Source organism: Antedon mediterranea, chromosome 9 (assembly GCF_964355755.1).
Source record: "Antedon mediterranea chromosome 9, ecAntMedi1.1, whole genome shotgun sequence".
Lineage (NCBI taxonomy): Eukaryota > Metazoa > Echinodermata > Crinoidea > Comatulida > Antedonidae > Antedon > Antedon mediterranea.
The window spans coordinates 2,774,284-2,787,361 of NC_092678.1; the positions used below are offsets into that span (position 1 = coordinate 2,774,284).

The 13,078-nt window shown below is 33.7% G+C and overlaps 1 protein-coding gene across 3 annotated transcripts; it reads left to right on the forward strand.

Moving 5' to 3' along the window:
- Positions 1-21: 21 nt before the first annotated feature.
- On the forward strand, positions 22-12,308 carry LOC140058867 (solute carrier family 41 member 1-like). 3 transcript variants are annotated; one of them, XM_072104634.1, is made up of 10 exons: positions 22-147; positions 779-1,158; positions 2,091-2,198; positions 2,462-2,533; positions 2,837-2,981; positions 3,404-3,550; positions 3,950-4,097; positions 4,792-5,000; positions 5,536-5,609; positions 8,919-12,308. In XM_072104634.1, the coding sequence occupies exons 2-10, from the start codon at positions 832-834 to the stop codon at positions 9,102-9,104; spliced, it is 1,416 nt and encodes a 471-aa protein (XP_071960735.1). In that variant the 5' UTR covers positions 22-147; positions 779-831; the 3' UTR covers positions 9,105-12,308. The 3 variants fall into 3 exon arrangements, with proteins under 3 accessions (XP_071960735.1, XP_071960733.1, XP_071960734.1); XM_072104632.1 differs by having other exon boundaries at positions 5,461-5,609; positions 8,919-12,306; XM_072104633.1 differs by having other exon boundaries at positions 36-147; positions 783-1,158; positions 5,461-5,609; positions 8,919-12,306.
- The last annotated feature ends 770 nt before the right edge of the window (positions 12,309-13,078 follow it).

Consider the following 13,078-nt stretch of genomic DNA (forward strand, 5'->3'; position numbering starts at 1 on the left):
TCGGGGTCGATAATTTGTTTACGGTTGCCAAAAAAGCCTAGATAGTAGCTAGCTATTACGGAACTTTTACTCGGGTTTATCTTTACTTGTGGTGTTTGCATCTAGTTTTCAACGATACATTTAAATCAAACATACTTCCTGTCGAACGTAAGTAGGCCTATATAATTAACTAATTGGTTAAATAAATTTAGAACCGCTTCTCTTACCAGCCAGACTGCAGGCAGGCCAGGCTAGCCTAGCCTAGCCACGTCATCTACTTTTCCGACCAGCCAGCAGGTTTAGACCGCGGCGGGGCCGGGAGTGCTGGGTAAAACCGAGTGCTGCAGCACTGACTGGGCATGTATAGGCCTAAGCCCTAGGCCTAGATTCGGCTTATTTGTAAATAAATATATTTTAATTTAAATAAAATAGATTAATACTGTTTATATAGATTTTTACAATAGCCTACTAGTAATTTAAAATTATTATTGATTAATAATATTAATAACATTTTTAAAAATGGCTATATTATAAATACATTGTAATCTAGGCGCGCCTAGGCATATTTATGATTCAGGCTGTTCTTAGGCTCTAATTCCTGCATGCAGTAGACCCTATATAACATTTATTTATATTTAAAATTTCAATTTTGTTTTAAATTTTCTTTTTTATACTTTGTGAGAATAAACTAGGCCTAACCAAATGTTTTATTGACTATAAAATATGCATAATTTGTATTATCATGTATTATGTATACTTTCCACAACTGCTGTAACAAAATAATATTGTTTTACATCAGATAGCATGCAGTTGTGATGTTGTGTTTAGTAACTGCTCAAACGTAGCATTGCCATGCATGCCAACACAAGAACACCACAATCCACAAGCGTGCGTCACCGTTCCACAAACAGGATGGTACCGAATAATTCAGTTGAGATTGCGAGTGAAGAAGAATCGTCATTTATCAATGGAAACGTTATATCAGAGGTTGAATCTGAGGAGGAGATAGAGACAACATTGGTGAAGGCAACAGACAAACAGACCCTCTTGCCAATTGCAAGAGACCAAGTTAAAGTGAAAGATGAGACGTCTATGAGTGTGTCGTTACAAGTGTTCTTGCCGTTCTTAATTGCTGGATTTGGAACGGTTGGCGCTGGTATGGTGTTGGACATTGTACAGGTTTGTAAAACATTATTTATTTGGATACAGTTACAGGTGTATAAATGACATCCCTGCAGCATTAATAGTAGTTATATGTTCTTTCATTAAAAACATTTGGAATGGAACGCTTAAGAAAAATTAGATAATTGGAGCAAATAATAGGATATACTGTACTTAGTTCAATTCACTTTTATTATCACATTACTTTAAAATATATAAAACAAAAGTACAGTATACAGATAAAAAAGATAAAATCGCAACGTATACTTCATTTAAAAGTCTGATGGAATACGGTACAAATTAATTAAAATATATAACACAATAAATGATGATAATACATGAATGATAAATTATTAAAAATTATTACAATTGAAAAGAACAAGGATTATCTAAGGATTAATCTGATAGAGAACAGCTGTTATACTTGACTTATCTTCACACGCTAACACATTGTGTTTCCCAATTACAATTATCAGCTCAAGAGTTATGGCATTATTGGATATCAGTTGTTGAAATTAACACTTTGAATAAAAATGGATGTACAGTAATTTTAGCTTTTTATAACCTTTATACCAGCTTTGACTTTGTTTTTATTTCATAGAGTTAAATTGTTTATAATTAATCACTAGAATTGTAATTAAATTAAGTTATGCATGACAACATAGTATGATATTAGATGTACATTTGGTTTCCACTTGAAATTTGTGAGATTTTCTATTACATTAGCTTCATTTTAATCTAGGGGACTGTTAACCTTTTTTGGAATATGTTAATAAGTTGGTAGAATTGATTTTAAACTACTATTTATTTTTACTATCAAAGCACCTGAATTACTATGAACTATCAATGCTTGTACCAATAATAAATTGTGGTTACAACATGTATTGCTTTACATCCTCCAATAGTTTACATGTACATTATTATTATTAATGTTGTTTTTTTGCTTGTAGCATTGGGATGTTTTTGAGGTTGTTGGTGAGGTATTTATCCTTGTTCCTGCACTGCTAGGCCTAAAAGGAAATCTTGAGATGACCCTGGCTTCTAGGCTCTCAACTGCTGTAAGTATCATAATGAAATGATGTTCAAATTTAAAGCTCTGTCTACACTAGCAAACTTTATACATGATAATGTCATATCACTACCATATTTGGGCATATCACTACCATACTTGGGGTATATCACACTCTTGTCAAACTAGTTTGATAGTGTTGACAGGGCTTTAGGCATTTTTTATTTAACAAAAAGCATTTTTTTATTTGATAGAAAAGAGATATGAATTTTGATAGTTCTCCAGTACTATTGAAATATATTTGTCTTTCAGGCAAATCTAGGAACAATTGACAGTCCAAAAGAGTTGTGGAAGATGATTGGTGGAAACATGGCATTGACACAGGTTAGTAGTAAAAATAATTTGATTGGTACTTGCGTGTTATAACGGGACATCATTGTTAACTCTTTTCTTACCATGGTATTTATACAATTTTGTACAAAACAATGTTTTTTGTTTGGATGATTCAGAATAGTAACTCATGGGGTACATATATGTTACTTAAATTATAAAATACCTACATACGTGTCATAAAAAAAATCTACTAATATTAACTATTGTAAAATGGAGATATATCAAATGCACTGTGTATTTGGGCAATATGTCACTTTAACATCAATCTATTGTAGTCATGTTGCCCTTTTTCAGTGCCAAGCCATCGTTGTAGGATTCCTAGCCTCTTTAGCTGCCATCCTAATGGGCTGGATACCTGATGGAGAGCTGAATATTAGCCATACTCTGTTACTATGCGCCAGTAGTCTGGTTACAGCATCTTTAGCCAGTGGCATACTTGGTATGTTTTGTCATGGGTATTTGTTGTGGGTTTCATTTTTCCTTTTTTCCACTTTTATTTGGTTACACACTTAGGGTTACTAACACCTCATAATAATAACAACAACAACCTCTTTCAGGAGTAAAAAGGATACATTTTGTAGTTTTGATGTATGGCCTAAAATAATATAAAGTGGTCCAGAATTGGGATGCTTGTCCAGATTGCCTCCAAGGAGTCGTCTGTGACCACATATGTATCTGTGGTTAGTTTTGACATTATCCTGGTAACAAACACACACACAAATATCTATTTCAAACAAAAATGTAACCTCCTAGGCGGAGGAGGTAATTATAAAATAATTAAAAACTGTGTCATCACCCTCTCGCAATGTCAGAGATCCGCCAATTCTATACTATTAACTATAATTTTGTTTAATTCTTCAGGGTCCATCATGGTTGCTGTTGTCATTTTGTCTAAGCGGTGTCATATAAATCCAGACAATGTAGCTACACCAATAGCAGCCAGTCTTGGTGACCTCACGACCCTCTCTCTACTAGCCTGGATTAGTAATATATTATATAAAGCTATAGGTAAATTATATTTCTTTAAATACTGTACCCAGCTTAGAAATGTAGCGCCTGTAATGATGTTTACAGACACCAGAAACCTGTAAATTAATATTTGATTTAGTTTTATTTTACAATTTTAAATGCTACCAAAAAATAAATTAGTACTAGCTTTCAAGGACCACCAAGTAGATATTTCAATCTTTTAACAACTAAAGCCAAAGTATAGTCGTTATCTCGGACCATTCTATAGTCACCACCAGGTAGGCTTACTTCATCAAGGCTATGAATAGATGACTAGTTGGGAGCAGGAATGCTAGTAGACCAAACCCAGTACTGTTTTGATTACGATCATTCGGGAAATTACCTTTCAACGATATTTATCACATTTTATTATTGATATATGTATTTTTTTCTTTGTAGGTAAACAGCATTGGTTAGCTCCAACAATCATAGTACTATTTTTAATTCTTGTTCCATTGTGGGCATATATTTCATATCATAATATATATACTAAAGAAGTACTGTCTTCTGGCTGGTCACCTGTCATTGCTGCCATGTTAATTAGCAGGTACGTACCACCATAAGTTGAGTTGATAGTATCGTTACACTGGTTCAATGCACTCAACGACCATTGTTCTGCTGGTAGAACAAATCTTCTTGAAGTCCATTGTACACATCTGGCTTAAAAGAACCCATTACATATTTTGCAAAGAGTAGGGTGATTCACCGGTCTACCGATCCATTTCTAAACCACAAGAGTAGTCCTATGTCCCAATGGGATGGAAATATTAATAGTAATATTCGTTCTTATATAGCGCTTATTGCCTAAGGCCGATTTACCTCTCGGCAAATTAGTTCGCATAAATAAAAATGTAAGCGTGTACGCATGTATATTCATCGTTCCATCTTTCGAATCCCTCTCTGTGACGAATTATAGTTCCTTGAGTTTTTCCCTAAAGCGAAAATTAGTAGTTTTGCAAAGCGAAAAATTGCACAAACAATCAGAACTCATGAAATAAGCTATGACACGTAAATGAGCACTCATGCGAATTTAAAAGCTTAGCAGATTTGCGATGAACATGAAACTCGCAACTATTTGGTCTTTCGATCTCACTATCGGTAATCAAATGTCCAACACACTGCGTCACACGCTGCTATAACAACCACCATACAAGGAAAATCATATTAAAAATTAATGCCCCATTTGATTTAGCACCCCAAAAATTAATTTAATTCTAACTTTTATTTTTATTAAACTACAGTTGTGGAGGACTAGTGTTAGATATTGCAATTCGTAAAAATGCGGGTGTGGCAGTGTTCAGCCCGGTTATCAACGGTGTTGGCGGAAACCTTGTTGCTGTGCACGCAAGTCGTCTGTCAACATCCTTACACAAGCTGGGTCTTCCTGGTACCACGGAGGAAGGGCGACAAAAGTCTTGTATCAATCCATGCAGAGTATTTTGTAGCGACTGTAAGTAGAATATTGTTACATGCCTCTGAAACCATGTTTGATTACGTTGATACTAATTGTGTATCAACATGTTGTACCTCAATAGATCCTTGCAAGGAATTATATTTATTATTATATGTAAAGACAAAATTAGACACCTAAAAAAGAGCAATATTTTACACACAAAAATTGTAAATCGTAAAGGTTTCGTAAATCGTAAATATTTATTTTGAACATAGCTCATATTTCTAAGCCTCTGCATTATGTGGTAGGGTGGCCAGTTTCTTTCAACGCTACTAATATCCCCCCCCCCCCCCTGGTCAAATACCATAACCACTCGACTATCACGCAAACATTTATATACATACAAATATAGTTTTTTAAATATTTATAGATATGTGTTGTTTCTAGTAATTAATGTTAAACTTTTGTAATCTAAATTCTCTAATTATTTTTCTGATTTAAAAAAAAATATTTATAGCTCAACATTCAAAGACAGCGAGAGTACTACTAGTGATGGTAATACCAGGTCAACTTATCTTTTTATATTTGATAGCATATATCAAAGCTGGACATACCTCAATTACTGGAAGAGTGACTTTTATGTATGTGAGTGTGGCCTTAATTCAGGTGAGAATTTCTACTTTACTAGTGCTAGGTAATTAAAAGTGAGCCCTCTATGTAGTTTTTTCATATACAGTACTGGCATTTTTTTGTTTATCGCTAATCACTCTTATTCTAAAGTGTTGGTTAAATATGTCTTATAACAATATTGTATTGTATGGTAAATAAAACACTACTAAGGTATAATAAGGTTTGCAGAATACCATGTGGGTAGCAAATACAGTAAAGTTGAGAATGTCTGGATGTGTAACGGCCAGGTAGGCTTACTTCATTAAGGCTTCTATGAATGGATGACGAGTTAGAAGCAGGAACGCTAGTAGGCCAAACCCAGTACCGTTTTTTATTACGATCATGCGGGAAATTACCTCACGAACAGTAATGCAAACGGCACAGTTTAAGGTTATTGATTGTCAAACAATAAGAACCAATCTAGAAATTCTAAAACCGATATAAGGGAAAGTATTTATAAATAGTACAGTTAAGGGAATCTGCAAGAATGAGAACAATTTAACTAAACTTCTATTGTAGCTTTAATCCACAAGTTAAGTTTTAGCATTAAAAAGAAAGTATATTTATTATACTAACTTAAATAACCATTGTAATTGTTCAATATACTTTGTTAGATAATGTTAAGAAGCCCTTATTAAAAATTTACAATAGAATTTACAAATTGGGTATTTTCCATCACATCGCTATGAATAATGGTTTTCATTATTAAATTGACAAGGATGTAGCTTTTCTTTAAGGATTTAATTTTTTTTTGTTCATATTAATGGGGAATTAAAATGTGTAAATATATGAATGATATAAATTTGATTTACATTATATATAGTCATATTATTCTTAATTAGCCCACTTATGTTGGTTTATATTTATGTATTTGGTTGTGATGATTCAACTTTGGAACAGTGGCAAACTGGTACAAACCACAAATAACTACTATACACTAAAACAGTTATATAAAATAAGAGATAGTACAGGCCAGGATAATTTAGCTTAACTAAACATTATTGTATGGAAGTTGTAGTCAATATTTATTTTGATTTTATGGGGTTTTCTCTAGCATTTTATATACTAACTATAGAATAGTCATATGGTCCACCGGCAAAAGGGAATGTTTTTTGCTTATCCGAGAATGGTTTTAACTTTACATTGTACACTGGTCTAGTACTAAATCAATTTATATTGTCAATGTTAAAGGTCACTAGTTATATAGTGTATTTCCCTAAATGTTTATTGACCCTTAAAATTGTATAATAAACAATAGTAAGAGGCTAATGTCAATATATAAACTCTTCTCATTAGGAAATATTTGATCTATTTGTACATCGTAGACTAGTACAGGTACACTAATATTGTACAAAATAAGTTTACTTAGAACTTCATTCCTATCATTATTTAAATTCTCAGTTATATTTCCCTAAATTGAACAAACATATGGTACTATGGTTAACAAAAACACAAATATAGTATGTTTATATATCCACTAGTGAATAGTCTATTATTAGTACACAATCGTACCAAGGTAATCTAACAACAAGGTGCTTCAGAGATCAAAAGGTTTATCTATGGCTGCGACACAATCGGTTCCTTGCCCTTAAACAGACACTGCGTGCCATGAAGAATATGTACATTAGTACAGTACTGATCAGATCAACTGTGTGCCATGAAGAATATGTACATTAGTACAGTACTGATCAGATCAACTGTGTGCCATGAAGAATATGTACATTAGTACAGTACTGATCAGATCAACTGTGTGCCATGAAGAATATGTACATTAGTACAGTACTGATCAGATCAACTGTGTGCCATGAAGAATATGTACATTAGTACAGTACTGATCAGATCAAAGTTTCTATCTTGGCAAGGCGAGCGCAATGTCCTGTTGTAGATTGCCTTGATCATATTAATAAAATACTGCACAGTCATTAACAAATTTTTGCTTTAAAAACTTTTAAAATTAATAATCTCAGCTAGTTTTGATATATGATCGTCATGTATGAGTGTTTGTTTGACCCTTCGCATACTGGTAACTAGGTACTGGTAACTAGGTAGTTGAAACTTTCATGCAGTAATGTCTTCCTTTCCCTTCTTGTTTTTTTTTGTTGCAAAGAATAAGAAAGCTATTTTTTGGCTCCTTTTCACACACACATACATTTTATTGTATTGTATTGTACTATTTATGTATGATGATGTGAATAAAGTTGATATCTATCTATCTAAGTTAGCTTCCTTTTGTGTACAGGGTTAATGGAAGTGAATTGTGCCAATTGTATACACATTCAGGTTGTGGTTTTTTAAAAGGATATATACTTAACCTCTGTATCCTATACACATACAGGTATCAAGAATGCTAAGTAGTAAAGTTGATACACAAATAATAACAACATTGTCTACATTGATAGGATACTATTAAAAGACTACCTTACTAAATCCAGGTGTAAGGTAACCCATTATAAAAGTCTACCCAATAATGGTTTTCTTTAAAAAAAATTAATCCTTGGTGATAGCCACCAAACCGCCGCACGTTGGTCCTTACTCTCTTATTACATAATTGCTGAAAAGGGATTTTTCAGGTAAAATATACGATGAAATTAAACCCCATCTGATACAGTAATAAAGGAAATAAATGATTGATTAATTCCACAAATAAGAAGCCACCAGATGAGGGTCGATGCCCTTGAAATTATTTCTTTATTAATTAATTGTAAGTGTTATCACAAGAATTAGTTTTAATAATGTCATTTTTCATATTTTTAGTTTAATCTATATATTAAGGATTTTACTGCTTTAATTTTTACCTGATTTATCTTTTGGAAGCGAAAGTATGTACAATTTCAACAATTGATTAAAAAATGACGATTGAAAACATTCAGTAGATTGTCATAACTGGTACTGGTACTGGTTCAAATAACCGTCTCACAGAGACATCTGGTAGCCATTGACTTAAAGTTGGCATTTGGATGTGTTACTTTTAAATGTACAGTACAAGAGTGACTACTACCAAATTGCACAGTCACAAAACAACTTATAAAACAGTTCATATATACAGTTAAAACATTGCTGGGAATTATAAATTTCTGTTGAAGCAGGCTCCAGCTCCAACTGATTAGCAATGATTAAAAAAACTTGATTCGCTTGACAAACCTGCCAATAATCTTGTCTGATCTGGCTGTAGTCCAGGTTCACATCCGATTACCTGCATTGAACAGATTTTATTTGCCACACCAAAGCCTGAATCACTCCAGGTGTGAAAGGCGCTTCAATACTTATTGACTTGCTGTAAAATTGTCATTGTTTCATGTATTTCAGGTTGCTATTTTGTTATACACTGCAGATGTTCTTGTCCATTTTCTGTGGGAATTAAAAAAAGATCCAGACAATTTTTCAATACCTTACCTAACAGCATTAGGTGACTTACTAGGAACGGCACTGTTAGCATTTGGTTTCTACATCGTCTGGGAAGTTGGTGACAAAGATAGTGACATAGGTGACTGAAGCCCTCTTAAGGGTGAGTTCACACTGACCAAGGTACGCTTACAGAAATGGATAAGGTGCGTTGAACGCCAGCAGTCAGCATTGGACAATCGTCAATTCAATTGGTTTTCTGGGTACAAAAAGTAGGCCTACAGAGGTGGTGGAAGCAGATTTTAAGATTTGTAAAATGCAGAGCAAAGATCTTTAAGCTTATATGCACCTTTAAAAAATAAATAAAGCAAATTATATAACATAAGCAGTATGCATTATGGAAATAGTAACAAGAAAAAAGGTCACCATATACCACAGTCAGATACCAGCAAATTTAAAGCTGTTCACGGATGGTTTATTTATAAACTGAAAAGAATTATTTTTCAAAATTTAGGCCCAGCATGAGATAACAGTGAATTTGCAGAAATGTTTAATGGCAGTTGTCACAAATGGTTTATGATAATTCAATTCAAGCACAGCCTATGCATATGCACCTTTGGAATGTCAGTTCCGGAAATGTTACAATGTTTTGAAAAAGATAGAATTTTTTTTTTATGTTGATGTTGTGAGACTGTATAAAAAGTGCCTATGTAAACAGTTACATTTGAAAAAGTGCAAATATTATGAACTCTTTGGAATCATCATGTGGTCTTTCTTTAATAATTATGATTATATTAATTTTGTATAATGAAAACATTATTTATATTGATAGTAGTATACAATGTTTCGTGTGAGTTCCCTGATCTGTAAACACTTTAATATTGGACATTTTCTGTTTTAATCTATGAAATAATTTTATTTTTGGCACCTACACCATTACTGTAGTTTTAAATTCAATTTTAAAAATACAATATAGTTAGTAACAACACAGATTTGTTCGATAAAATTAAGATGCAGTATATTTTTAATATACAGATTAAATGAACGCATGGAACATAATTATGAAATAAATATCAATATATGTCATTAATGATGTTTTGTTTTACATTAATATTTGTATACCATACAATAGACGTTGTGGTAGCTTCCGTAACAACGCCAACTTCCGAAATCAGCTTGGTCGCTTGCTTAGCAATTTGCAAAGGACGATGGTTTTAAAAGATTATATTTCGTTATCCAGGTTGAATTTTGTGTCCACTCTTAGATTTAACACACAATTGTTTCTCTCAGCTGGATTACGTCGTTACGTTACGTCACATGACCGATTGAAAAACTCGTTTCTCTCGGCTGAATTTCATCAAACGACCGATTGAAAACTCGTTTCTCTCAGTAAAATTGCGTCACACGACCGATTGAAAAACTCGTTTCTATCGGCCGAATTTCGTCAAACGACCGATTGAAAAATTAAGTAAAATTGCGTCACACGACCGTTGGAAAATTGTATACAATTTTATTATTACAAAATACTGGCGGTTGGTTCGTGAATGGGTGTGAATCATACTAATTGTGATTTAATTCTTAAATATTGTTTACTTACACAATGTGTTTATTGTCAACCTTTGTTGTGATATATAATGTTGCTTACATTGTATCAGGAGACAATACCAAATTACGAGTTTTTGTTGCGACTGTTTTTGTTCCCATGATAACAAAATCCGGAACAAAAATACGTTTCCGGTTTCCCTGTTGGAAAATGACATAATGATAATAAATTACTTGTTTGTTGGCTTATTTAATTGTATTTGCTTTTGTGTAATTAACATTTGATTTTGTGTAAAAGTTGATTGAACTTGGAAGTACTTGAATGGTTGTTTGTGTGCCGCTTAGCATGCAGTAAATGATCGTCTGTTTATGCATTATTATTATTACCGTATTGGATACTATTGTTATTACTTGTGTATTGTGTAGGCCTATTCAATCGTGTTTCCCTTGATATTTTATTACAGTTTGTATCATTACTACTACTATAGCGGCATGTATATAAGGTATATAGTGTTGCCCGAAAGCTATACTAACTTTTCTGGTTGTTTTACTTTATCGTTTTGATTTTAGCTTTTCGCTTTTTTTTGTATCTCCATTGACATTGTATTAGGAAATATCTTATATCTTTACTCACATTTTAAAAGTTGATTTAAATTGAATTACGAATAGGCGATAATTATCCATAATCCCCGGTCCGACGCGACACGAAATGATAATAATTGTATTGTGGATGATTGCCTTTTTTCACTGGTTAAAAACAATTTAAATCCATGACATTTGACAAAAACCACGACTACTTCGTTTTAACATCTTTCCTATAAATTGCCGGCCGTTTCACTCTGTCGTGTTATGTGTCACTTGTAGAACTTTAGGCCTATTGGGTGGGTGTGAATAATCAAGTGGAACGGCTGTCGGATACTGTAGAGAGGAAGTGACGTCGAATCTCTTTGTTTCCTCTACAAAATGTCACACCTGGATATTTACATAATCTGATATTCGAAGCAAGTTTTACGTCACGTCAGAGGTTGTGGTCAATCATGTGTTTTAAAATATCTGGCCTTTCGTTCATGCATCGTGGCCGTTGTTTTTCTCCAACTGGTTGGAAATTAAAAGATTTCTTTTGTCGTGACCCCGGCCGGATATTGCTTTCGTTTGCATCGTGGCAAATAAGGTCAGTTTAGTATAAGACCCATTTTAGGCCCTGTGTTTTAAAGCTGTTTCAAAAACGTAGCGCTTTTGATATTAAGAAATTCGACATCCGGGTTCGACATAGCATACCAGCGTTAGGACAATGCGACCATTTCAAACACCAAGGCCCTACCTGTTATAGTTATATATGTATAGTGGTGCCAAATTGCCTAATCGATCCGCGAATGTTAGTCTATGAGTATACATCCATGTAGTCGTGTAGAATTTCTTAGAAGAAACATTAAGGTGTCCCATGTGTGCAAACTTGCCGTGTGGACCAGCTAAGTTCATACTACAACGGCACATATCCAGGTGGATATCCACATATGAGCACTGTTTCTATAAGCCTGGTTAGCGACGTAACGCAACGTAAGTGATTTGACCAATCACAAGCGATGGATTACTCGAACAGTCGCTTGTCATTGGTCAACTCGCGTCTACGTCTTTGCGCTGCGTCCTAGTGGGAACCAACCAGGAGAAAGGTCCTCATTTTCGATGGCTATATAACCTCTCAAATGTGGAGATGACTCGCGTCGTGCTATCATTCTCTCCCCTTTTAACATGTTATCAATGCAATCGCTTCAAGTTGATAATATCTTTGTACTTGTAGCCTACATCAAGCAAGGGCCTATTGGGCGTTGGGGGTCAAAAAGCCACTAAAGTGTGTGCGTGGGCTACCCTTTGTGGGGCTATTGTACGAAATTGTAGGCCTACAGTATCAACATGAATTGCAGTAAATTTGATTTAAAAAAATATAAATACTCCCACGCATTTCCGATACAACATGGTTTTATTGTTGTGTATCCAAAGTGTCCATCCTTTGTAAAATAGTTAAGAAACAATCGAAAATGCTTGTCATGAACTGGCAACACCCTGCTAGTCTTAGTGCTGTATACCCGTTTATTTGATCAATCTCAGTCAGTGCACTATTTTTTTTATTGTTATAATTTTCACAAATATTTTAATGAGTAATAATGATATATCAATCGAGATCTCCGTATTAAAGGAAGAACGGTGGAAATATCTCCAAAGTTTCCGAATCGAATTTGCAATGTTGTCAGTCTTTGTGTTCATTTTAATGATCTCTTTACAATGATATACCGGTACTGTATATAAATTAGTCAGTGCACTACTTGTATTGTTATAATTTCCAGAGTATTTTAATGAGTGATATATGGTTTATTAATCTATCCGTATTAAAGCTAGATCGGCGATTGCAAGCAATATCTCCAAACTTTCCGAATCAAAATTGCAATTTTGTCAGTTCATTTTAATGATCTCTTTAAAATGATACTGTATATAAATTATAAATATTTAACAAGCAATTCTTCTGGCAGTCGTACGTGCCTCATTTTATGACATAACCCTCAGTTGTTAAATTTCATTTTCATTTG

Bases quoted from the DNA above. Each gene is read 5' to 3' on its own strand.
- LOC140058867 (XM_072104632.1), top strand. From the start codon at position 832: ATGCATGCCAACACAAGAACACCACAATCCACAAGCGTGCGTCACCGT. The intron at 2,199-2,461 runs GTAAGTATCATA...TTTGTCTTTCAG, and splicing joins CTTCTAGGCTCTCAACTGCT to GCAAATCTAGGAACAATTGA. The intron at 3,551-3,949 runs GTAAATTATATT...TTTTCTTTGTAG, and splicing joins TATATTATATAAAGCTATAG to GTAAACAGCATTGGTTAGCT.